Here is a 22,227-nt window from a genome sequence, read left to right on the forward strand (position 1 = left end):
TTGTTGTATTTACAGATGGATATTACTTTGGACTGAACCCCATCAGTCTGGACAATAAACCCACAAAACACAAGAGCACACCACATCCTGTTACTTCAGTTTTTATGCTGACTTGTCCACAGCGTCCCTGGTGGGACTTATCTGTAAAAACTGAGTGAATTTGAACTCTTGTTCTTGAATGGCCTCAGAAAAGTGCTGTGCCTGGACCTGCATAAGATTCATGAAGATGATTCACTGCACAGTAGGAATGTAAGAAATAAAGGGACAAAGGTAAACAAGTTGTTTTGTTTTCATTTTTTATTTACTTTAGGGAAAACGAAGCTGTTTTTCAGGATTTTAATATACACCGCTGCTTTTTCCAAGTGACTGTTAGTAATTCCTCTTACAGACAACATAAATGTAAAATGATTATTTTATTTCATTAGTTGACTTCATTATGAGGAGAAATGTTCTGGACTGATTAGACAATATCCTTGTCATTTAATATCTGACACAGGAAAACCAGCATTATCATCTATATTATCCCACACCAGTTCACTACTTCCTGAAGTACAGCTGGGCCCGACCTCTAAACTTCAGTACGAAACTTCAGTGTGGGATTGTTCATTTTCTGCCTGTAGTCTTCATCAAACTGTTCATTCTGAGCCACAGTGAAATGGTTTTTCCAGTCACCAACTTTCCCTGCAGAAAAAAACACAATCATTCAGGCAATTTAATGAAATCAGTGATAAATGGCTTGAGCTGATTTCTTCTTCCCAGAAGATATTTTTTTACCTTTTCTCATGAAAGGAGACACCTTCTGATCCATAATTTCGACGGTGGAATAGTTGATCATTTTGTTTTGTTTCATATTGTCGAACTTCACTCCAGTTGTGACTCTTTCCTTCTCCTCAGCTGAAGGAGACAAACAAAGGAAGGAACAGAGATGGTCTATCTCTCGTCCAGAGTCCTGCACACATTAAAGAATTTCAGTGTCAGTCATGTGATACATAAATTAAAGACATATATATATATATATATATATATATATATATATATATATATATATATATATATATATATATATATATATATATATAATTTCAACGTCTTTGACAGCTTTATTACTCTTAATATCTCTGCACAACACTGATTTCTATACAACATGGAAAATGTCTGAGTTTGTCATTTTGGGCATTATGCTCATTTGCTCCCATGTCCTCTTGGATGTTATGTTACCAGGCTAACAGCAGGCCATTTATATGGGAGCATTACAACCTTAAACTGCATTTTGGACTCACTTGATTACCGTGTGACAATGTTTAACTGGCTGTCACAATTCCTGTTTCAGTCCTATATATTTTTGTCATTCTGCCAATGTCTCCTGACACTCTCCATCTGCCCACCAGATGTCCTCAGACTTTCCTCCATGTTTCAGTCAACTGACTCCCCACAGCCACTGGACTATTTTCTGGCCGGGTACAGTGAATTCCTTGAGTCTCTCTAGCTGATTCGCTCCTTTCCAGTCTTTATCCTTAGCTACGCAAACTGTCCTCTAGCTTTAGCTTCATATTCATTTATTTGTTCTCTCCTAATTATTGGCAAGAAAATGAATTTACATATTTCCCAAACTATTCCATTCAATATAGAACATGCTGGAATTTTTCAAGCAACCAGCTGTCAACATTAATGACCAGCAGAGGTCAGACAAAAGAACAAACACCTTTCAGCTCACCTCAACCAGATCTTCATAGAACATGTAATGAAGTTTTGAATATGTCTGTTTCTTCTCCCACCAGCCGTTCACATGGTCATACCAGGATCCAAACACCACTGAAGCCATAGAACAATGTATGAAGGAAAATTTAGAAAGGAAAGAAAGGGAACTTGAGCCTCCATTTATATGAAAACTACTTTGAACTCACCCTTTCCATCCATGAATTTCTGTAGAAAGTTGCTCCAGTCTCCTGGTTCTGGCTGGATATGGTTCATGCGGTCAAAGTGGAAATAGGACACTACACTGTCCTTTGCATTACGGGCAACATAGACAATCTACAGAGAGAGAACAGAAAACTTTAAATCTATCTGAATCAGACAGATTTAAAGTTTCAATATCATATATTTTACAGGTTTTTACCCTGCTGTTCTGTTCCCAGAAGGACTTGGGCACAAACTGGACTGGTAGATGAGTTTTAATTAGACGAGGGGTGGTGGGCAGCTGGTCTGCAAGGTCTTTACCTTTGTGAAGAGAAGGAATCGTCTGTGACTGATTGCATGCATAGTTAGACTTGTATACATTCCAGAGAATACCATGAAAAACACTCAAAACAGCTGTAGGGTGCTTCCGGTGAAACTGGTGGAAAAAAAAAAATCGTGATAGACCACGAAAGCCAAAACAATGAGCTGAAAGAGATTATAAATCTCTGTAGAGCTGAGGGGAACTGAAGAGTCCAGTCATAATTCACTGTGGATTAATCTCTGTGGGATCATGCTTTTACATTACAGTCCACTATTATCCATTCTTATCAGAAAAATATCAGTTATAGCTTTAAAGTTTGTGTAATAACCACAACTTTCAGGACAGAAAGGCCACTTATTAGGGCTGGGGAAGACCCCCGAAAGGTACTGATATTCAAATATTTATTTCGATTGGACTCTATTGCCATAGCAGGCAGTTCTGCATAAACTCATCATTTGGCTTTCTATGAATCTGACTGACTGCGACTGTGCACATAAGCAAGTCAGTCAGAATCAATGCTCCACTCATCCAGCAGCAGAGGAAAAAGGACAAATCTCATTTTACACATATGTCAGACAGTGTCAAGCATCCCTTTTAATAACTACTGCAGAGTCATAAGCTCTTAAATTTGTAAAGTGCCAACAGGAAGCCACTGAGCAGCCTTTCCACCATATGACAACATGAAGAAGTGCACGTCTGCAACCAAAACTGATCTGAGGCAAAGAGTCTTGTTTGAGGACTTTGGACAGTGCCTATAAAAGAAATATCACTGTGGCAATAACCATCAATCATTGTGAAGAGATTATGGAGGCAAAGGGCAGCAATCGATTTAAATTTGCATTCACAACCCAATGTTTTACAGTGTAATATAAATGTGACAGTGACCACATGATTCAACCTGAGCGTAGAGAAGGTATGATGATCTCCAGGAAGGGCACTCTCTCGTGAATAGGGATGGATGTCTCACGCTCAGAAGACGTCTGCGCAAAATACAGCAGGTCCAGGATGTAAGAGACCCATGTAGTCCCTGATATTAAAACATATGAAAACACATGCTGTTCAGTGGCACTGAAGATTGTAAATAAATAAATCCAGGTCATTCATCAACACAAGATGAATAAGAGCATAACTGTGATGCCACCAGTTCCACACTCTCATACATGCAACTCCACCTGCTTTAGGATAAGTAGCTATGAGAACATCATCTGGTCTCGCTTGGAAGTTTTGTATGTCGTCCCAGTTGTCAGTGAAGTACTTGGTCATGGAGACTCCATAAAAGTCAAACAGTGTTGGTCGAGGTGGCAGCTCCATCTGTGAGAAAATATCAGTATGACATTTTGAATATTGGCAACGCTGCCTGGATAAGATTCATACCTAAACATATTAGGCGGCTATCTTTTGATCCAGTCTACAAATGATTAAAACTGGACTGGTTTTGTGCAGGAATAATAATTAGCCAGTATGGTACTGATTCACAATCACTGCGTGACTTTTGTGGTTTTTGCATTTGAGAGGAAAAACAAGTCAAGACAAGACAGCTTTAAAACCATGCACTGCATGTGAGTGTTACTAACAAAGGGAAATGCGAACATTACAACATCTCCTGTTCAACTAAGCCACACCACACAAAACACCCTGAAATACACAAAAGCACAATGATGCTTAGATTTATTTATCAACTGGAACATTAAATAAACCAAATTAAACTAAAATGAAATCCCTTCAATCCCTTACTCTTTATTTCCTGGTTTTGCGTCCACATTTTAATCCTTAATCCCAGCAGATACACAAACAGGTGTGTATGAAAAATATCACTGCTTTGCTCATGTAATAATCTGCCAAATAACATTTCAGTGCAGCACATTAAAAAAAATACATTTTTTAAACCCACGTTCCTCGAGTTCCAAGTAGCTGTTTGCGCACTCACCCTGCTGAGTAGATAGTTCTCAAAACAGTGATTGTGTCTGAATCTTGCACACAAATGTAATCTTTTTTCTTGTGTAATGCTCCTTGTGACGTGCTGCACAACATCCTGAAATAAATGTAGGCGTGTGCATACAACTGCCATGAGTTACAGTTTATCAAAGTTAAGTCTGACAAGTGAAACAGGTGAACCACTGCTAACAGGTCAGAGATAAGCTCTACCTGGTTCTTTGATCAAGTTTATCTTTGCACACGAATGAATGAAATAAAAGAGACGCATGATTCAGATCTTTGAGTTCTATATTATTTTGGTTCACACATTAAAAAAAAAGGATCATGATTTTAAAAATGTTGATAGGCAGATTTTGTTGGATCATCGGACAAAACCAGGATGAGAGGGGGGAGTTGAAGCAAAGAACAGGGGGGATGCACGAAAAGCAAGAGCAGGAAAAGACCGACTCAAAGCAAACTAGAAATTGCTCTTCACATCATGGAAAGAGGAATTTAAACTGGGCATGAAAGAGGATATGAAAAAGGAGCGAACACACAAGCAATACAACACCACTGTGGTACTCCAAGGAGTGCATTCCTCCATCTAGGTGGAAGTGCCCAATTTTGCAATGTAAAAAAAAAAAAGAGATAAAAAATAATTCTTGGATCCAAACCAAAGTGATTCTTCCCTGACCTATGCCCCACCCCTACACTGAGTTTGGAGCAAATCAGTTCATTTTTTGTAATCCTGCTGATAAATAAACTTTGGAGACGTCACTTCAGTTGTGATGAGCATTATTTGTCTATAAAATTGATTAAGGTTTAAATCCATAGAATTAAATAGATTAAATGATCGATCAATTCCAAGAGAAAGTAGTTTGGCTTTCAGTTGAAAGCATAGGGCAAATGTTTTCAGTAAGGCCGGTATATGCGCTTTCTCGAAAAGGATTTTTAAAAAATCGATCCGCCCCTTTAACTGGATTGGCACCAAATTTTCAGGGGTTCCCCTGTGCGTCCTTCCCACCTAGTCTATGCCCCAGTTCCTCCACTGGGTTTGGTGCGGATCCTTTGTGCGTATTAAACAATAAACGACAAATAAACAAACAAATCAACTACATAACTAAAAAAATATCGCGAAGAAGGTGCGGCAGAGCTGGAAATGTGTTGTGCACTCACTCCAACAAACACTGAGAGAATAGAAGACGCTGGTCGATGAACTCCAGAAAAAAACAGATCCAGAAGAAATAATGTGCGGATGCACGGCGTGCCGGAGGCTGCGGACGGCAGGTCCGTGCCGTACAGCTTCCTGCCTCAGTTTGTGGAGAGACGGCTCAGAAGTGAAATGTTAACACCGACAGACCCACGACGACACGACGAGAGATTCAGTCTGAGGAGTGTCAGACTCTGAGAACCACTCACCAGGGCCGCCCCAGCCAAGATTTTCCAACCCTAGGACCAGTTCGTTGCTGGTTTTGGTCTTTTCACGGAATTTGTTGACAATAAGAAAAATACAGTATACAGCCAGCCTTTTCCAAATCAACTGAAAAAGCGATGTCGCTCCAATATCTTCTATAATTTTTTACCTATTTTTTGATTAGTCTGTGAGTTAATGTCTCACATACACAAGAAATTAGATGAAAGAAAAGAATGAGTTCTTATTGTTTTGTGAAAAAATATGGATATGAATGAATACCTTTGGACTGATTTTACTGATCAGGCTAATCAGTGTGCAGTCATACACAACATGCTCTTTCATTACACATTAACCTTTAATTCTTGTGAAGGGTCAGTCTAATAGACATTGGATCAATAGTGGGTTAAATATTAACTCAAGGCCTACATGTTTCCTTTATTTGAGAATTATTTGGTTTATTCCATCATCGGTTGATTTTTGTGTTTTCTACGTACATACATACTCCTGATGGAAACATTTACCTTCAGACAATGCAAGTCATTTGATTTCATGTTAGCTTCATAAAATGTAGTTAACAGCCTTAATTCAGATACAATTAGCAAGAACACACACTCCACTTCTCTGCTGTCACATCTGAGGTGATAGTACACACTTCACTACACTGCACTTCACATATATGCCCAGCCTGGCCTGTGCTGTTCATATTTCAGAGCGGAAATTAAGTGTGGGGTCCTTCATCTTCTTCTTGTAGTCATCATCAAACTCTTCACTCTGGGCCACAGTGAAATGGTTTTTCCAGTCACCGACCTTCCCTGCAGAACCACAGAGACTCACTCAGGTATTTCAGCTCAATGTGGAAAGTCAGTTTCTTTTTTTGCAGCATATTATTGTTCATCTTACCTTTCCTCATGAAGGTGGAAATTTTGAAATCCATGGCTGGGAATGTAGAATAGTTGGTCATTTTGTTCTTCTTCATGTTATCAAACTGAACTCCACCTGTAATTTGTTTTTTGTCCTCAGCTGACAGAGACAAACCAAGAAAGCAGCAGAGTTTGTCTATTTCTCGTCCAGTATCCTGAAAACACAGTGGTCGGATATTATCACTCCATTATTACCAGCTTTAGAAAAGTAGCCTGAAGTGGAAGTGACCCTCAAAAACAACTTAATTACCTCAACCAGATCTTCGAAGAACATGTAATGGAGGTTTGAATAAGTCTGTTTCTTCTTCCACCAGTCATTCACGTGATCATACCAGGATCCAAACACCACTGAGAGCCACAGAATAATAAAATAAAGTACTTCAACAGTGTTGGAGAAATGATTGTGTGTTTTTAAAACTGAAAAACATCTTTATAATATTATATACGTACACTTTCCTTCCTTGAATCTCTGGAGGTAGCTGGTCCAGTCTCCAGCCTCTGGCTGGATCATTGTCATTTGATCAAAGTGGAAAAAAGACACAATGTTGTCTTTGGCATTGCGGGCGACATAGATCATCTACAGAAGAAAAATGAAAAACAGTTAAATTATCAGAGGATGAACATGACAAGTGTTTGTTACTGTAACTGGAGGCAGACATGCTTGAGATTCTTTTGTTTCGCTTTGTTATTCTTTAGTCTTTGAATTAAATCTGTGTCCTACATGTTTCTGAAGTTGATTTGCTCAAGTTTAACACACTTTTTTTTGGGTTAAAGTTGCTCTAAGCAATGGTCTGATGGTGTAATTATTAAGCTAGCAATTAAATTATTGGTGTAATTAAACAGTGTAAACCCATGGATTGCACCACATCAGCATAATCCACGATCTTGATATCATACTCTGTGATAATTCAAATAACACACAGGCTACTGTACCCTGCAGTTTTGCTCCCAAAAGGACTTTGGCACAAACTGGACTGGAAAATGAGTTTTAATGAGTCGAGGGGAGGTAGGGAGCTTGTCTGCCAGGTCTTTTCCTACATGTAGAGGTGTAGATTGAGTAAGCAATCCCATGATCCTTCAAAGTGCTTCAACAGTTTCTTGAATTTTACAGTGGTTAATGTAGTGTCTTGTTAAAAATATGATACTTCCATGTTTGTGGTGGATGTTCAAGAAATTTGGTGGGTATCTGTCCAACCTGGCTCAATAGACGGGATGGCAATCTCCAAGAAAGGCACTCTTTGATAGATAGGGATGGACGTCTGACGCTCTGGAGCTGTCTTACCAAAATAGAGCAGATCAAGGATATAGGAGACCCAGGTTGTTCCTAAAGAGAGAAAGAGAGGGAAACAAAATACTATTAAACTCCTCACCTCTGTTCACACTTTCAAGAGCTGTAAAGCATTTACACTGACTGTTCACATTTATGGACCTGCTTTTGGGTATGTTGCAATCAGTACATCATCTGGTCTGGCCTGGAAGTTTTGAATGTTCTCCCAGTTGTCGGTGAAATAGTGGGTCATTGAGACTCCATGGAAATCAAGCAGTTCTGGACGAGAAGGCACAGCTGCCTTCAAAAAAAAAAAAAAAAGAAAGAGAGAAAAAAATGAATCAACAAGCTGAAGCAATTTGTTAGCAGGGAAACGAATGTTAGCAACATTGATGTCAGTTATAGAGTCTGAAATAAGATTGTCTTAGAAAACAAAAATCTATGGGTCATTTTTACAGGCAAAGAGACAACAAATAGTTAACAGCCAAACTCTTAGGTTACACTTAAGAAAATAAACACATGCTGGTAAAGAAATGAATGGTTGAAATCTTCAAGAATGAAGCCTTGACGGGATGAAATAGCTTTTGCACACATTTTGAAACTCTTTCATTTACAAAATGCATTCTCATTACTGTAACATCACATGCTTAACAAGAAATTAACTCCATGACAGTAAAGCACAATGTAGATCTTTGAAAGAAAAAGGCAAATTAATTTTGAGACATCAGACATACCTTCTCCGGATCAAGCGACATGGTGATTGCAGCTATTTTCTCCACTTATCTCCTCTCTGATTGTAATTTTGTTCCTGACCAGCTTCGCTTATAGTTGCACAACACTGCCTCCATTGTAATTGTAGGCTCAGTTCCAGATGTGACGTGAAAGTCCAGCCCATCCCTGTCCTTTCAGATTTCCAGGGCTTTTACCCTTTAGTCCCCTATTTTGACATAGCACACATGTTCAGTTAATTCATCTAGACATTAGAATCAGCTTTTTTCACCTCACTGTGTAGTATAGTATAGTGATGTTTACAGTGGTGTGTGGGTCCACGTCTTTGTATCAGACATTTGAACAGGAAAGATGCATAGATACATAGCTTTTGCAGCTCCATATAAGCAGTCAAAAACTGGTTTTACCACTTCCATACCATTTTTTCTTTTTAGCCTGGTTGTACAAAGTTAAAACAGTCCTTAAATTGTCTCAAAAGCTTTCATCTTGAACACATTGTGTGCACATTTGAAAAATGTTAGCCACTTGGGAATTGTCTACACACTGTGCATGGGTCAAGTCAAAACACATGCCATTCCTTCCTTTCTAAAGTTCCTTTGGGATTATACTGCACAGGAAGAAGAGAACATACATAAGGCTTCTTTTTTGCAGTGTTCTTCTTAAATCTATGTCTCTGTTAAATTAAAGAAGAGTAAGTTATTGGCTCCCTTTTCCGGCAGTCCTGGCCCATTTTCGAAAACGTTTCAGCAAGGATGGAGCTGCAATAGAAAAAAAAATTCCCACATGAGCATTTATCCAACCGTAGTGTGCAGCAGTGAATGTTGTAACCTTTCAGTGACTCTTCCATATTTTCTTGTAAAGTAAAATTAAAAGTAAAATTTGCAATGCAGAGGGATGATCGAGCTTGACAGAAAAGAAGAAGCTGATGCAGCTTGTGAGGGAAAGGAACGCTTTAACTATAAACTCTCAGATAAAGATCAGCTGTGAGCTTAAAATTTAACTCTTTACAGACACCTACATTTTTGTGTAGTAGCCCAAAAATAATGTACCCAAAATAAAAAGGTTATTGTTTTTCAGTCTTTTTTACTACAGTCATAACCATGATCTCCTTTGAAAGGCTACTCTTTAAATTTTACAACCAAAAAGTCAGAATAAGTGTAAGAGATACTGAATCAAAGTTGCAGAGGCACAAATATCATAAACATGTAAGTTGTTTTGCTTGGCCTTTTTTTTCCCACATAAAAAAGAGAACAGTAGTAGTGTAGTTACTTTTCAAATTCAGACTTTACATTAAAAAATATAAGCTTGTGAAATTCAATGTAAAACCCCTCACGGTAAAGTAGTATCTACACAAAGCCCCTTGTCACCAGTTTCATCACATTATCATGTTAGAGGCAGTCATTATGTGATGGTAAATTGCGGCCACAAGGGGCTGCACATGATCAGCATGACCAAATAGGCTGTGGCTTTAACACCATGATTGGCTGGTATTAAGGGGCCCTAAGTGTGCCAAGAAAACATTCTCCACACCATTGCACCATGTGTATGTATTGTCTTACAAACTTGTACAGTATCTATACACATCTACAAATCACATCACTGACACACGTCTTTATTCAAACGCAGCTCTATGCAGCCATTACTGGGTGCCATATGTAAGTTTGCACACTGCATGTTTTTGTGGTTTATCTTGTCTTACTTATATATTGTATTGTATTTGAGTGCTGTTTGTTCCATGAGCCAGAGTTGCCTTTCACTACAAACTACTTTCACTACAATAAAAAATTGTTTATGAAGTATATAAAATATATTAATATAACGTTATGTTGTTTATATATAATACTTATAATAAATAAATAATAATTAATTTACAAAAAAAAACGAAAAATAATTTCCTGAACCAGAAGTGACGTAGTCGTACGTGACGTCGCAGGAACTGAAAAACGTATACAACAAAGATGGCGTCTCCCAGCGACCAAGCGGTGAACGATTCACACGTGGGGAAAAATAAAAAGGTAACTGTTAAATTACTATAGAAAGCTCATCACTGAAACCGAGTCAGGTTTTTGAAATCACCAGCCGACACTTTCTGACAGACACAAAGCCACGGTAGCTGATTATTTGTTAGCGCCAGCAGCGCTGATGTGCGGGGTCCTGGAGGAGGCGAGCGTACCGTCTGTCTGTGCACAAACAAATACACTTCACTCTCTGTCCTCCTCCTGAAGTCAGTGTTGTTGGCTTGACGCCGTTCCGTTTGCTTTTCTTCGGCAGCCTCCGGCTCGGTACTGGCAGGAGCCTCAGGAAGGGGGCAAAGATGGAGACAAAGTGGGAAAAGACCGAGGGCAGAATGAAGAGGCTCTGCAGCCGGAGGAGCGGAGGACGCAGAAAAGAAAGCAAGAGGAAGCTCAAGGGGACGGAAAGAAATTTATATCAGGGGTAAGAGTTTTTTTGTCTTTTTATAGCATGAGTGTCGAAAAGTGATACATAAACTTATTATTTTAAGAGAACGGAGGTGGTTGCTGTGGGACCAGATCAGCGTCAAAATGCCACGCGTTTTAAATCCTCTCATGATGATAATGTTGAATAATGAACGATAACAACAATTAAATGCCAACAACTGTTGTGACCATTTCCATTAACCTGTACTGTCTGTTACTATGAAGAGGTGGGAAATATAAAGGTAAATCAGGTAAATATGTCTGCAGAGAATCACAATATTTATCGTCCGATACCAACAACAGGACAAAAGAAAGTTCATTTATTATACAGGAGTAGATCAATTCTACCCCGTAAATGTTTTCCCTTTTTGTTTTTATTTAAGGTTGCATAACATCATTTTGCCCCATACTGCCATATACACTCAGCAGAAGTGGAGAAAGTATACTGATCTTTTACTTAAGTAAAAGTACTAATAAATACACGGTTAAATTCCTTAAGGTCCTGCATTCAAAATGGTATGTTTATATTTAAGGTACAGTACAATACTACAGTACCTCCAATTCCTATTTTTTTCAATTCCTATTCCTAATAGTACCTATGTTTATGGTCCAGTATTGGTATGACTGTGTATCTCCCAGCTGTACATGAACTGACTAGGGTTAATGAAGGAAATCATTTGTATTTTCTCTTATTATTGTTCATATTACCTCAGAAATCAGACCCTTTCCCTGGTCCTGCTCCTATTCCTGAAGACAGGGTGCAGAAGTTCAAAAGGAAAGATAAAATGAAAAAGGTAAACATCCTAATGTCTCTTTTTTAAAATCATTTCTGGCAAGTATGTGGTGTTATCTGTTGCTATTATCTCATTTTAAAATGTGTCTTTTTCTAGCCTCGCAGTCAGCATTACAAGCTGAAAGATGTGATTACCCGCTCAGAAGAAGCTTCAGAAATGGCCCAGAAACAAGCTGCCCGGTTTGACCTCCTACTCCCAGAGGACTCAGGGTAGGCTCTTCTAAAAGCTGCCGCTTTCTTCATGCCATTGTGTGTTAGGTGACATTCAGTCTTAAATTAAAAATGGTGAAAAAGGCCACTTAAAGCCTTTGATTAAAAGTCTGTTTGCGACATTTTTCCACCTGATTTCAGGTTTCTAGAAGGAGATGAAGATGAAGACACGTGTACAATCTCTCAGGAGGATATTGCAGATGCTGTGGATATAACATCTGGAGCAAAGGTGGGGACACTTACTGGACACAAGTGGAGGTGTTGGAATGTTTCATTCCTGACATCTGAGCGCAGGGGCATTATTTATAAAGGCATCTCTGATTTGACCTTGTTAAAGTTTTATGCTACTTTAGCTAATGATTTATAGCAACAACCCATAATAAAGTAGCTGTTCATTAAAAAAAAACTTTCTCTAGAGCAAGAATTGGTCTTTTATCTTTACACAAATTCCTGTCTAGACACACTGTATGTGAATTCTCTGCTAGTTACTTGAGGGATTGCAGATTTGCAACCCACATCAGACTAAAGTGAGGGCAGGGGTCATCATGAGCAGTACATGGCACATATTGTTCCCAACTTATTTACTTATTACTATATTGTGTGTGAAAGTTTAACTTTAACAAATCCAATGTGTTTTTAATCCCTGCTTTTAGTTTTAAAATTCATAAGAGAGGTAGAAAACAAGAAGAGCACTGTTTGTTTAGAGGGGAACAAGGCTGAGATGTATTTTTTGTTGAGTTGTTCTTAATTCTTTCTGGCTACTAAGGAATTTTTTGTTCACAAGACGTACTTACACCTCAGGTGCTCCATATGGAGTAGTTTTAATTACTTTACTGAGTTTAATAAAGTATGGAGCACCATATATAAAGCATTCCCGGTGCCTCTTGTTGTGAGTCAGGCATAAACCATAGCTAACTGTGTTTTGACTGCATTTAAACTTAATTGCAAGAGCACTATTATAAATTAATCCACATTCCCTCTGTTGTCTTTATGTTTTTCTTCTTCCTTCTTCTGCCTCCTCAGTATTTTAATCTGAAACTCTCTCAGTTTGGACCATATCGAGTGGATTACAGCAAAACTGGACGGTCAGTATAATTTTCTCTATACTCACACAAACACTGTGTGATATTAATGGAAGACAATGGCTATTTTCATTCAGCAACAGAAAGGTGGAAGCATTAGCATGCATCAGCACAGCATTAAGAGAAAATCGTCTCGAGACGGTTTTTATGTAAACCTGCGTTACTTGTTTTATTTTTTCGCCACTTGTGGGCGGTGCAAGAAGCTGAAAGCCCAACATTGATATATCACCACCAAATAATATATAATAACACACTCGATGAAGAAGAAGCCTATTAACATGATGGTGCATACATATGCGCTCTGAATGGCGCAGTGGTCAAAATGCAGCAGAGTAATGGTTCCAAGAAAAGTTAGGTCTGATTAGTGAGTCTCTGCCTTGGTGCTTTTTTTTTCCCGGTCAAATTGTTCAAATTGTGCTTATGATGTTTGAGTTGTGTATTTGTTGTTAACATTGTGTTCTCTTTCTTTCAGTCACCTTTTGCTTGGTGGGAGGAGAGGCCATGTTGCTTGTATAGACTGGCTGTCCAAACAGCTGATGTGTGAGATTAACGTGATGGAGTCTGTCAATGATGTAAAGTAAGACATCCAACCGTACGTTGTGCAGCATCGCTCAAAGCAAAAAGCACATGCTTCACTTAGCAACATGTTTTATGAAATACATTTCTTTCTTTATTTAGGTGGCTCCACAGCGAGACCATGTATGCAGTGGCTCAGAAGAAGTGGCTGTATATCTATGACTCCAATGGAATAGAGCTTCACTGCATTCGCAAATTCAATGACGTCCTTCGTATGCAGTTCCTCCCCTACCACTTTTTGCTAGCCACAGCGGTGGGTTCATTAAAACTGTTTTGCGTGTGTTGTATTGCATGTTAATTTTAAGAGGATAGTACTGGCAACTAAACAGTTGACATTTTCACTATTAAAGGTATGCCAAATTAGCTATTAGCTGTTCCTGTTTTCAGTGTACCAGTGGATGTCCAGATAACTATTACTGAATTCCTTTGATAGTGAGGAAACCTTAAAAACGTGATGATCCTCCGGCAAGTTCAGGAGCAACAACGTGCACCTTTTTCTGTGATTTTCAAGCAGATTTATGGAGGTTTACCTGTGACGGACAGTGGGGATAATGATATTCTTGGGTAGTTAAAGTGGTGCTGAATCTAAAAAAATATATATATGTATAATGTCTCTGTTTAGATTTGAGTTATGACCCAAAGTACTGCAGTTGCCTCCATGAGTTGTGTGTTGATAAGCATACACTTTTCACCTCACACACCATCTTTGCCTCTTGTCATTCCCTCCATGCCTCACAGTTTTAAACCCACCAACACAGAGTAAAATGAAAACAATAATTTTGAAATCAAACACACTGATGTGAGTGCTATTTTCCAGACCCTTTAAAACTAACTTGAATTCACCAGCAGCTCTGACAAACCTTCCTGTTGTCACTCGTGTCCTCAGAGTGCTACGAGCTTCCTGCAGTACCTGGATGTGTCTGTGGGAAAGGAGGTGGCAGCCATTTGCACCAAGACTGGCCGCCTTGATGTGATGTGTCAGAACCCTCATAATGCCATCATCCACCTAGGACACCCCAACGGCACAGTGACCCTGTGGTCACCCAACCAGAAGGAAGCCCTTGTCAAGATGCTATGCCACCAGGGTGGTGTGCGTTCTGTCGCTGTCGACAAGACTGGCACGTGAGTCACCTTAAAAAACTTCTCATGTAGGACAACGTGGATTTTGTGTTTCTTTCAGAGGCATCAGACTTTAATATTTTACTTCATTCCTTCTTCATTCAAAAAGTAAGTGAACCCTTTGGAATTATCTGCCTTTATGTTTAAATAAATAGTAGCACACAAGTTATTGTATTCTCATCCCTGTTGAAAACATCTGTCGAACATTTACAGTGTAGGTTGGAAACAGTATGTGATCCCATGGAAACACATTTGTCCGTAACAGGACACCATTGTATTTGTTTGGGAAGAACATACAGCAGCATGTATGGCATGAAAAGAAAACTGCATGCCAACATTAAAACATCATCCCTAGGGTGAAGTATGGTGGAGGGAGCATCATGAATTGGGGCTGCTGTGCGACCTCTGAGGCCTGAACAACTCACCATTACTAAGGGAATGCACATTGTGTTTCTTTGTATTTTGTGACTATAATCAGATTACTTTTCATGTCCAATTAATGCAGAAAACCAGGTCATTTCAAAGGGCTCACATACATGTCACTTCATACAACTATTCATAGCAGCAGTCTGTAAATTGTAGTACTAGCACCCCCCCAGGCGAGTAGTTAAAGATCAACAAGTTGGCAGAAGAAATGCATAAATGATAAACAGCTTCATTTATTAGTTGAATAACAGTTATATTTTCTGTGGTGACCAATTAACTGCAGTTTCCCCAATGTCCACCAGAGAGCAATCTGTTGTTACTGTCTTCTTATTTGGCAGATACATGGTGACATCTGGAATGGATAAAAAGCTGAAGGTATATGACATTAGAGCCTTCAAGCCCCTCAAGTCCTACTTCCTCCCTGCTGGAGCTTCCTGTTTGTCACTGAGCCAGAGAGGGCTGCTGTCTGCAGCCACGGGAGATATTGTTCAGGTCATTATCATCTCCACACTTCATGATTAATGATTTGTCATTGAAAAACGATCAGGCACAGACACAGGATATTGAAAAACGAAGGTCACGCCATCCATGGATGGTAACACTTTGTTTTATGGGTCAGGAGAATAACACAACACAAAGAAAACAGAGAGACATTTCTGAGCCAGAATTCAGGGTGTGTGAATCAAGTTTAAAAACTCTTGTTGTTTTCCAGACGAAATTTATTCCAAATAAAAATTGATTCATCTTTATTTCTAATCGAAAACCTGAAACTGTATATGTTAAATAGTGTGCTCAACCGTGGACAGATTTCACTACTTTTTGCAACATGATCTAAGCAATCTTATCTATGAAAAGATCATAAATTAAATTTGTGATACATAACAGACTTTGTTACACATTTCTGACCTATAACCTGCATATCACTTAATTTGTGTCTCTTTCTGTCTAATTCTGTCTTTCTGTCTAATTTGTGTATAGGTGTACAAGGACGTGTGGAGTGCTCCAGTGACTAAACCCTACATGGCTCACAGAGCTCGGGGAACAGTGTGGGGTCTGCACTTCTGTCCCTTTGAAGATGTCCTCGGGGTTGGACACGGAGACGGTTTCACCAGCATGCTCGTACCAGGTCTGACTTGATTTCACAACACAAATACATATTTAGAAGCAGACAACAACAGCAAATAGGTCAAGGTCACAATGTCAATGACCATAGGACATATACCATCGCTAAACTCAATACCCACAACCAGCTGTGCTGAGCAAACCACATGCACACAAACCACTTGCACACATACTCTGTCCTGGACTTAAAAACTGGTGCTATATGTGCAGCCTTCTTCTTCTTCTTTTTTCATACTGTTTACTGTTTATAGTATTTATTATTATTATTATTGTGTATTATTGTGTAAATCCTGAGTGTCTTCTTTGCTGCTGTAACAGTGCAATTTCCCCATTGTGGGACTATTAAAGGTTTATCTTATCTTATCTGTTTTACTTGACTTTAAAAATAATGAATGCATTACATTTTTCTCTGCATTAAAACGGTACTGTTGTCCTATTTTTAACCTCACAGGTGCAGGTGAACCTAACTTTGATGGTCTGGATGCAAATCCATACCGCAGTGCAAAGCAGAGGCAAGAGTGGGAGGTTAAAGCCCTGCTGGAGAAGATCCAGCCGGAGCTCATCAGCCTGGACCCCTGTGAACTGGGACAAGTTGACCACGCCACCTTTCAGCAAAGACACCAAGACAGAGTCGAAGCTCTGGTCAGTGTCAGGATGTATCTTATTGGCGCACATCAAATTTTATTTTGAGATACAAATCTGTACATTTTGAAATAGTGGTTTAGTATTGTTTACAGTCTTCTTAAAGCAATTTTTGTCTTCTCAGGGCTTTGACCCACTTGCCAATGAAAGATTTACACCCAAGTTTAAGAAAAAAGGTCGTAGTTCTGCTGGCAATGTTGAGAGGCGCAAGAAGCAAGTGGCTCATGAGGACCAGAGGGTGAGTAATCCTGAATCTAAGATGAAGTTTGATTAAATGACAGAGTGATTTTTCTCCTGTGTCTGCAGTGCTTGGCTCATTTCTCTTGACTTGTTTGTCCCTCAGGATATAATCAGGAAAACTGTGGAGGACAAAATGAAGATGGAGAAAGAAAGAAAGGAGAGGGAGAAGAAGAAGGCAGCGGTATCTAGTTCCAGATCTGCCTTGGACAGATTCAAAAAATAGAGAAGGGTGACCCTTTGTGCTGACTAAACCCCAGCAGCATTCTGTGGGAGCGACCTTTTGAACTGCATATAAAGGACACATTTTTTGGACACATAATTCCACTGTGAGAACAAAACACACACTGTAGAGTTTCTGGATAGAGTCTGCTAATGAGGACATGTTCTGATGGGTAACAGTTAATCAGTTCTGAGTGCAGCTGTAGGACAGTTCTATTTAATGCCGATGGCCTGAGGCACTTCCTGTCTCCATGAGTGGATAATGTGAGGTGCCGTCGCTGGGGCCATAGGTGCCACATAGAATTTGTGTTAAGCTGTATTTTTTTCTCTACTAATAAACAGAATTTTCACTAATTTTTGACCTTTTCAAATGGAGTGCTTTGGTGGCTGAACTGACTGAGCGTATGTCAAATGTTTTATATTAATATGTTATTAAAATAAACAACACAATGCCGAGCCTCTGAATTTAGAGTGTTATTTCACTTTGCACCTAAATGTAAGACATGCTCAAAGATGAAATATACTGATGTGTTGTTAGCACTTTTAACACAATAACTCAAATTGACTTACTTTAACAGCTCCAAAATTTATCAGCAGGCATATCTAGGGTATGTCTGGTCTACAGCCACTACTAACAAGGACAATTGATTAGTCGGGCTGTGCAAAAGAGCTTTGTAATGATTTGTTTATGATTTGAAAAGGACAAGAAGAGACACAAGAGCCCCTAAGCAAGAGCAGCATCTTCACTGCCTAACAAAAGCTTCCATTTGTTATGTTCACATCCTCATTTGAGGTCAAGGCGTATTTCAAATCACAGGATCGGTCAGCTTTAAAAATTCCTCATCCCAAGTCCGACCTGGGGAGACTGGATTCACCCTACAACTGGAATAAACTACTCAATTTATTGGAAGTTACAGGCACCCAGTGCTCTGAGGGCATTAAGAACTGTAATGAATTATATTTTTTTAAAAACTTTGCGTCTTACTTTTACTGAAAGACTCTCTGCTTGTGATTACATACTTTGCTGGGATTGCATATTCTGTAAATGTAATTTGTTCTCGGGTTTTGTATGCAAGATCCTGATTTCAGTGAGACTTGCTGAGTTCATTTCCCCATTGTCAGTTTCCTTGTTGTGGTGAAAACAAAAGTCACATGAGTTTCTTTGCTTAATTTGTACAAATAAAAGAAAGTTGCAATGTAAAAGGAAGCAAAGCAGACCTGTGAACAGATGTGTGTGTGTGTTTGTCTTCTGAAAAAGACACCAGGCAAACCTAAATTAAGATACAGAGTGGTTTATTGGTAACAGCATTTCATTAATACATCTATTTCCTGAGTGTGTTTACATTGTGGTTGGAGCGAGACAGTCTGAGGTTTAGTCTTTGACCCTTTGTTAAGTGTCATTTAAAACGCACCCATCCCAGACTGGTCTAGCAGAGACTAAACCCAGCCCAGACACATCAGCACAAAACTGTCATTCACACTCTACATAGTGTTTGATCTCACAATTATAATTAAGTTATAAATATCACTGTTCGGTGGCATCACAGCCGTGGGTCACATCAGCTTCACTGTTATATTTTCGGTGTTAGGTGATAAGAGACAGCAGATTTACCCAGCCTTTGAAGAGAGAAGAACAACTTTACCTGCTGTCTGTTCCCGGAACTGGCCAAATATATCTCACTGTCTCCAATGGACCAATTAATGTCCTGCCACTGCACATATCATCATGTCCTTAGTATTGGAAAATATGAATTCATTTCATGTACTGAGGTGATTATTTTTAAACACAATAGCTCATGATTAGTTTCTTCCTTCCTACTGGGTATATGTGATTTGATATCTATTGTACCGTTTTTTTTTTTGGAGACATGCATTTAAGCATCTTATTAGACTAACATCTACAATTTAAGTACCAGGTGATATACTCCATATATGACAGTAGCAGCTTGTCGATGTCAGACGTTACGTGTTAATAGAAGTACTTGATTGGATGTGCATTCATCACATAAGCAACTGAATTTCCTCGCTGTAAACTATCAGCATGCCAATGTTTGTTGTTCTACACCTATAGTTTGTGCCAGTGTAATGATGCAGGATGCTGTAACAGTCTAAAGATAGGTCAAACATTACTGAGACAGTTCTTCATCCTACCAGCTGATCGTACCCCTTTTCTGCAAAAAAAAAAAAAAAGCTGGTTAAATACATTACAGTGTTTAAAAAAATAAAGCTATAAAAATAAAGTGACGTTTTCTCAGTGCACACAGTGTAGTCTCACAACCTGAAGAGCACTTGTGCTGTTCACAGTATTGAAGCGAGGCATAGCCCCACTGGTTCCAGTTTTCCCTCTCAGTAACCCTCACAACCCTTGCTCCAGCCCCAGAGCCGACCCGAGCATCGCCCTGACTTTGCACATCCCCAGAGAAGCACGCAAGCTCAGCCAGGAGCAGGGAGGAGATGAATGGACGTCAGCCCAGAAGTGCAGCATCTCCCTGGGTGAGATGTGGTGGATGGACACCATGGCCTGATAGCAGCAGCGCCCATATGGAACACCTGGACCACCAGAGAAGAGAGGACAGTGTGAGGGCAGTACCCCAGCTGCCCGGGCACATAGACCAACAAACACATCCTCGGGGGGCAGAGGTGTGGATAAAGGTGAAGCAGAGGCTGCCAGGGAAATTTTGAGCAATGCAGAGCGGGACAGAACATAGGCTGTCCCACTGCAATAGTCTGGAAAGACAGAGGGAGGGTAGGCCCCTGCAGGGAGGTAGTGCTTGCTGTCCGGGTCACGGTCCGGTGCCACATGGAGATGCACCCTCCCAAGGTATAAGTCTCCTTGCTCATAAGGGTTACGGCTCTTGTTCAGGAAGTGCAGGAGGGCGCTGGGATTGAACAGGACATCATCATCCACTTTGGCCATGAAGTGAGCCTGAGGGCAGAAGCGGCGGGCCCAGCCCAGCATGGACAGGGTCTTCAGGGTGAGGTTGGAGTAGGTGTCCAAAAAACGCCCTTGAATCAGATCTCCTCGCTCTCGGGCCTCCTCTATCAGCAGCTTAGCCAGTCCCGGGTCAGACGCTACACCCACCATGAAGAGGGTCATGACCCGCAGGCCCCTCACCTCCACTTCCCCTCCCCAGGTGTCCCTGATGGCTTGGCGAGCCCTCTGATTGGCAGGAGCCGTGGTAACCATGGTGATGAGGTAAGGCTTGGCACGCTGGCACACGAGCGGGCTGGGCATCAGCAAGAACTCCTCGGGTCTGGTGGGAGGTACGCTCTGCGGGGGGATGATGCCGGCGTGCGGCTCCACCACCGTGTTCATGCTCATCGAGGTGACCCATGACTCGATGAAGTCCACAAAGAGCAGAGCCAACAGGGCTGCGCTCGCTATCCCCGCGCAAAGAAAAGGCAAAACCCCGAGCCTGCTCCCTCTCTTTCCAAACCGGGGTTTACATGCACATAGTCCCCGTCCAACCATGACCAACCTCCACTCCCGCTGCGCAGCTCTAAAGACCGCTATGGCTGCTGCAGCTTCCCCTTTTCTCCCTTGCCCACCCTCCCTTGTCTCCTCGCCTAGAAGCACTCCTTTATCATTGCTTTTGTTCGCGTCTCCTCCGCTTTCAATCTCTTCGTCGCTGCTCTGCTCAGGACTCCAGATCCGCAGCAGCAGGCGGAGGACAGTGCCAATGTCGGTGAGGATGCGGTAAAGGTCCTGGTGTGATTACTCCTGTGTTAATGCTGCAGCTCAGTCAGTTTTTAGTGAAGTAGGACATGCAGTTGCGCAAATGAAACGGTCGATTCGGCAGCAGCCTAGAGCTGTTTTTGCTCTTTACTCCGCCCTGATGTGTTAAAACGCGTCCTGACACAGATCAAAAAGGAAATCAGAATTCCTATTTGCTCTTATTTCGTATCCATAAATGTTGCCTTGATCCATAAAAAGCCCATGGCACTGTTTGATCACTGAAAGGCAATATTAAAACCATGTGCCGTGGAGAAGATGTAACTGGCTCGGTGTTAATACCCTTCACTTAACAGACTCAGATTAATCTTGGTTGGAGATGCAAACCAGAATCATGAACAGTATGATGCAATCGGAGTCCGTAAGCAATATAAAAAATCCAGTGAGAAGAAGAAAAACGCCCCCACTTGAATTATTTATTATCATTTATTACAAAAAAAAAAAACAAACAAACAAAAAAACAAAAAACAAAAAACGAATATCATCAGTATCAGTTTCAATTTGGATGAAAATGACGAACTCCGGCGGAGTCTTCTTATCAGGCTTCATCTAATCTTTGCAGTAGGAGGCCCGTTAGATCACCTCGTACAGTGATTGTGAGCCACTGGGTCATATGATGTGGAAGCAATTCCACATCATTTATAGTGTAAATACTGTGTCTATAGACCAATAATATTTGTTACCTTCAGTGTAATGTGACCCAAGGGTTCAAAATCATTTCTAAAACGTTTAATAACGACACCGATCTTCAGACCCTGAAGTCAACCCTCAGCAATTGGACACATAGGGTTTGGAGGTGATCTAACCGGCCTCCTTCTACAAACATATACGGTGAAACTTGATAAGAAGACTCCGCTGGATCCGGAATTAATGTCTGAGTGTGAATATTAGTTCACCCCCACATAAGTAAGTTCACTGCGGTGAATATCTGATAATTATCATAATTACAGTTGTTTTGTTTGTTTGTTTTTTTAAATCACGGTCATTTGACCAGGTGTGAATCTTTCCCATATTTTTCTCCTGCACATAGTCCTGTCATATCTGATGGTGCAGGGCGACACCTGGTGGTGAGTTTGTGGGAATGCTTGTTTTCTGTGTACTAATAATTTTGCGTGTGGTCGGCGAAAAGCACGCAAATATGAAGTTGTGTTTGTGTGTTTTGGTC

The 22,227-nt window shown here is 40.3% G+C and overlaps 4 protein-coding genes across 5 annotated transcripts; 1 reads left to right on the plus strand and 3 right to left on the minus strand.

Annotated features, from left to right (window-relative positions):
- Positions 1-292: 292 nt before the first annotated feature.
- LOC121193173 (cytosolic sulfotransferase 2-like) lies at positions 293-4,432 on the minus strand. 2 transcript variants are annotated; one of them, XM_041055368.1, is made up of 8 exons: positions 4,146-4,432; positions 3,379-3,529; positions 3,117-3,245; positions 2,117-2,217; positions 1,905-2,031; positions 1,715-1,812; positions 775-949; positions 293-681 (listed from the first exon to the last, which is right to left on the minus strand). In XM_041055368.1, the coding sequence occupies exons 1-8, from the start codon at positions 4,284-4,286 to the stop codon at positions 569-571; spliced, it is 1,035 nt and encodes a 344-aa protein (XP_040911302.1). In that variant the 5' UTR covers positions 4,287-4,432; the 3' UTR covers positions 293-568. The 2 variants fall into 2 exon arrangements, with proteins under 2 accessions (XP_040911302.1, XP_040911310.1); XM_041055376.1 differs by having other exon boundaries at positions 3,391-3,529; positions 4,146-4,251.
- A 1,407-nt stretch (positions 4,433-5,839) lies between these two features.
- Positions 5,840-9,362, minus strand: LOC121193187 (cytosolic sulfotransferase 3-like). The gene is made up of 8 exons (XM_041055388.1): positions 8,468-9,362; positions 7,896-8,034; positions 7,662-7,790; positions 7,400-7,500; positions 6,917-7,043; positions 6,717-6,814; positions 6,447-6,621; positions 5,840-6,358 (listed from the first exon to the last, which is right to left on the minus strand). Exons 1-8 carry the CDS (start codon positions 8,486-8,488, stop codon positions 6,246-6,248), a joined length of 903 nt encoding a protein of 300 aa, XP_040911322.1. The 5' UTR covers positions 8,489-9,362; the 3' UTR covers positions 5,840-6,245.
- A 1,056-nt stretch (positions 9,363-10,418) lies between these two features.
- Positions 10,419-17,785, plus strand: wdr46 (WD repeat domain 46). The gene is made up of 14 exons (XM_041066921.1): positions 10,419-10,477; positions 10,734-10,898; positions 11,614-11,694; positions 11,791-11,903; positions 12,045-12,132; positions 12,927-12,988; positions 13,458-13,562; positions 13,664-13,814; positions 14,448-14,683; positions 15,445-15,598; positions 16,085-16,232; positions 16,680-16,870; positions 16,995-17,108; positions 17,214-17,785. Exons 1-14 carry the CDS (start codon positions 10,421-10,423, stop codon positions 17,331-17,333), a joined length of 1,785 nt encoding a protein of 594 aa, XP_040922855.1. The 5' UTR covers positions 10,419-10,420; the 3' UTR covers positions 17,334-17,785.
- An 885-nt stretch (positions 17,786-18,670) lies between these two features.
- Positions 18,671-21,145, minus strand: b3galt4 (UDP-Gal:betaGlcNAc beta 1,3-galactosyltransferase, polypeptide 4). The gene is made up of 2 exons (XM_041056312.1): positions 19,608-21,145; positions 18,671-19,500 (listed from the first exon to the last, which is right to left on the minus strand). Exon 1 carries the CDS (start codon positions 20,799-20,801, stop codon positions 19,686-19,688), a length of 1,116 nt encoding a protein of 371 aa, XP_040912246.1. The 5' UTR covers positions 20,802-21,145; the 3' UTR covers positions 18,671-19,500; positions 19,608-19,685.
- Between the last annotated feature and the right edge of the window lie 1,082 nt (positions 21,146-22,227).

This window comes from Toxotes jaculatrix, chromosome 2 (genome assembly GCF_017976425.1).
Source record: "Toxotes jaculatrix isolate fToxJac2 chromosome 2, fToxJac2.pri, whole genome shotgun sequence".
Classification (NCBI taxonomy): domain Eukaryota; kingdom Metazoa; phylum Chordata; class Actinopteri; family Toxotidae; genus Toxotes; species Toxotes jaculatrix.

Coding starts and splice junctions, on each gene's coding strand:
- LOC121193173 (XM_041055368.1), bottom strand. CDS start 4,286: ATGGCAGTTGTATGCACACGCCTACATTTATTTCAGGATGTTGTGCAG. Junction 3,246..3,378: donor TAAAGCAGGTGGAGTTGCAT/GTATGAGAGTGT, acceptor TTTTAATATCAG/GGACTACATGGGTCTCTTAC. Junction 2,032..2,116: donor TCTGGGAACAGAACAGCAGG/GTAAAAACCTGT, acceptor CTCTCTCTGTAG/ATTGTCTATGTTGCCCGTAA.
- LOC121193187 (XM_041055388.1), bottom strand. CDS start 8,488: ATGTCGCTTGATCCGGAGAAG. Junction 7,791..7,895: donor TGCAACATACCCAAAAGCAG/GTCCATAAATGT, acceptor TTCTCTCTTTAG/GAACAACCTGGGTCTCCTAT. Junction 6,815..6,916: donor GAGATTCAAGGAAGGAAAGT/GTACGTATATAA, acceptor TGTGGCTCTCAG/TGGTGTTTGGATCCTGGTAT.
- wdr46 (XM_041066921.1), top strand. CDS start 10,421: ATGGCGTCTCCCAGCGACCAAGCGGTGAACGATTCACACGTGGGGAAA. Junction 10,899..11,613: donor GAAAGAAATTTATATCAGGG/GTAAGAGTTTTT, acceptor ATATTACCTCAG/AAATCAGACCCTTTCCCTGG. Junction 13,815..14,447: donor ACTTTTTGCTAGCCACAGCG/GTGGGTTCATTA, acceptor TCGTGTCCTCAG/AGTGCTACGAGCTTCCTGCA.
- b3galt4 (XM_041056312.1), bottom strand. CDS start 20,801: ATGGTTGGACGGGGACTATGTGCATGTAAACCCCGGTTTGGAAAGAGA.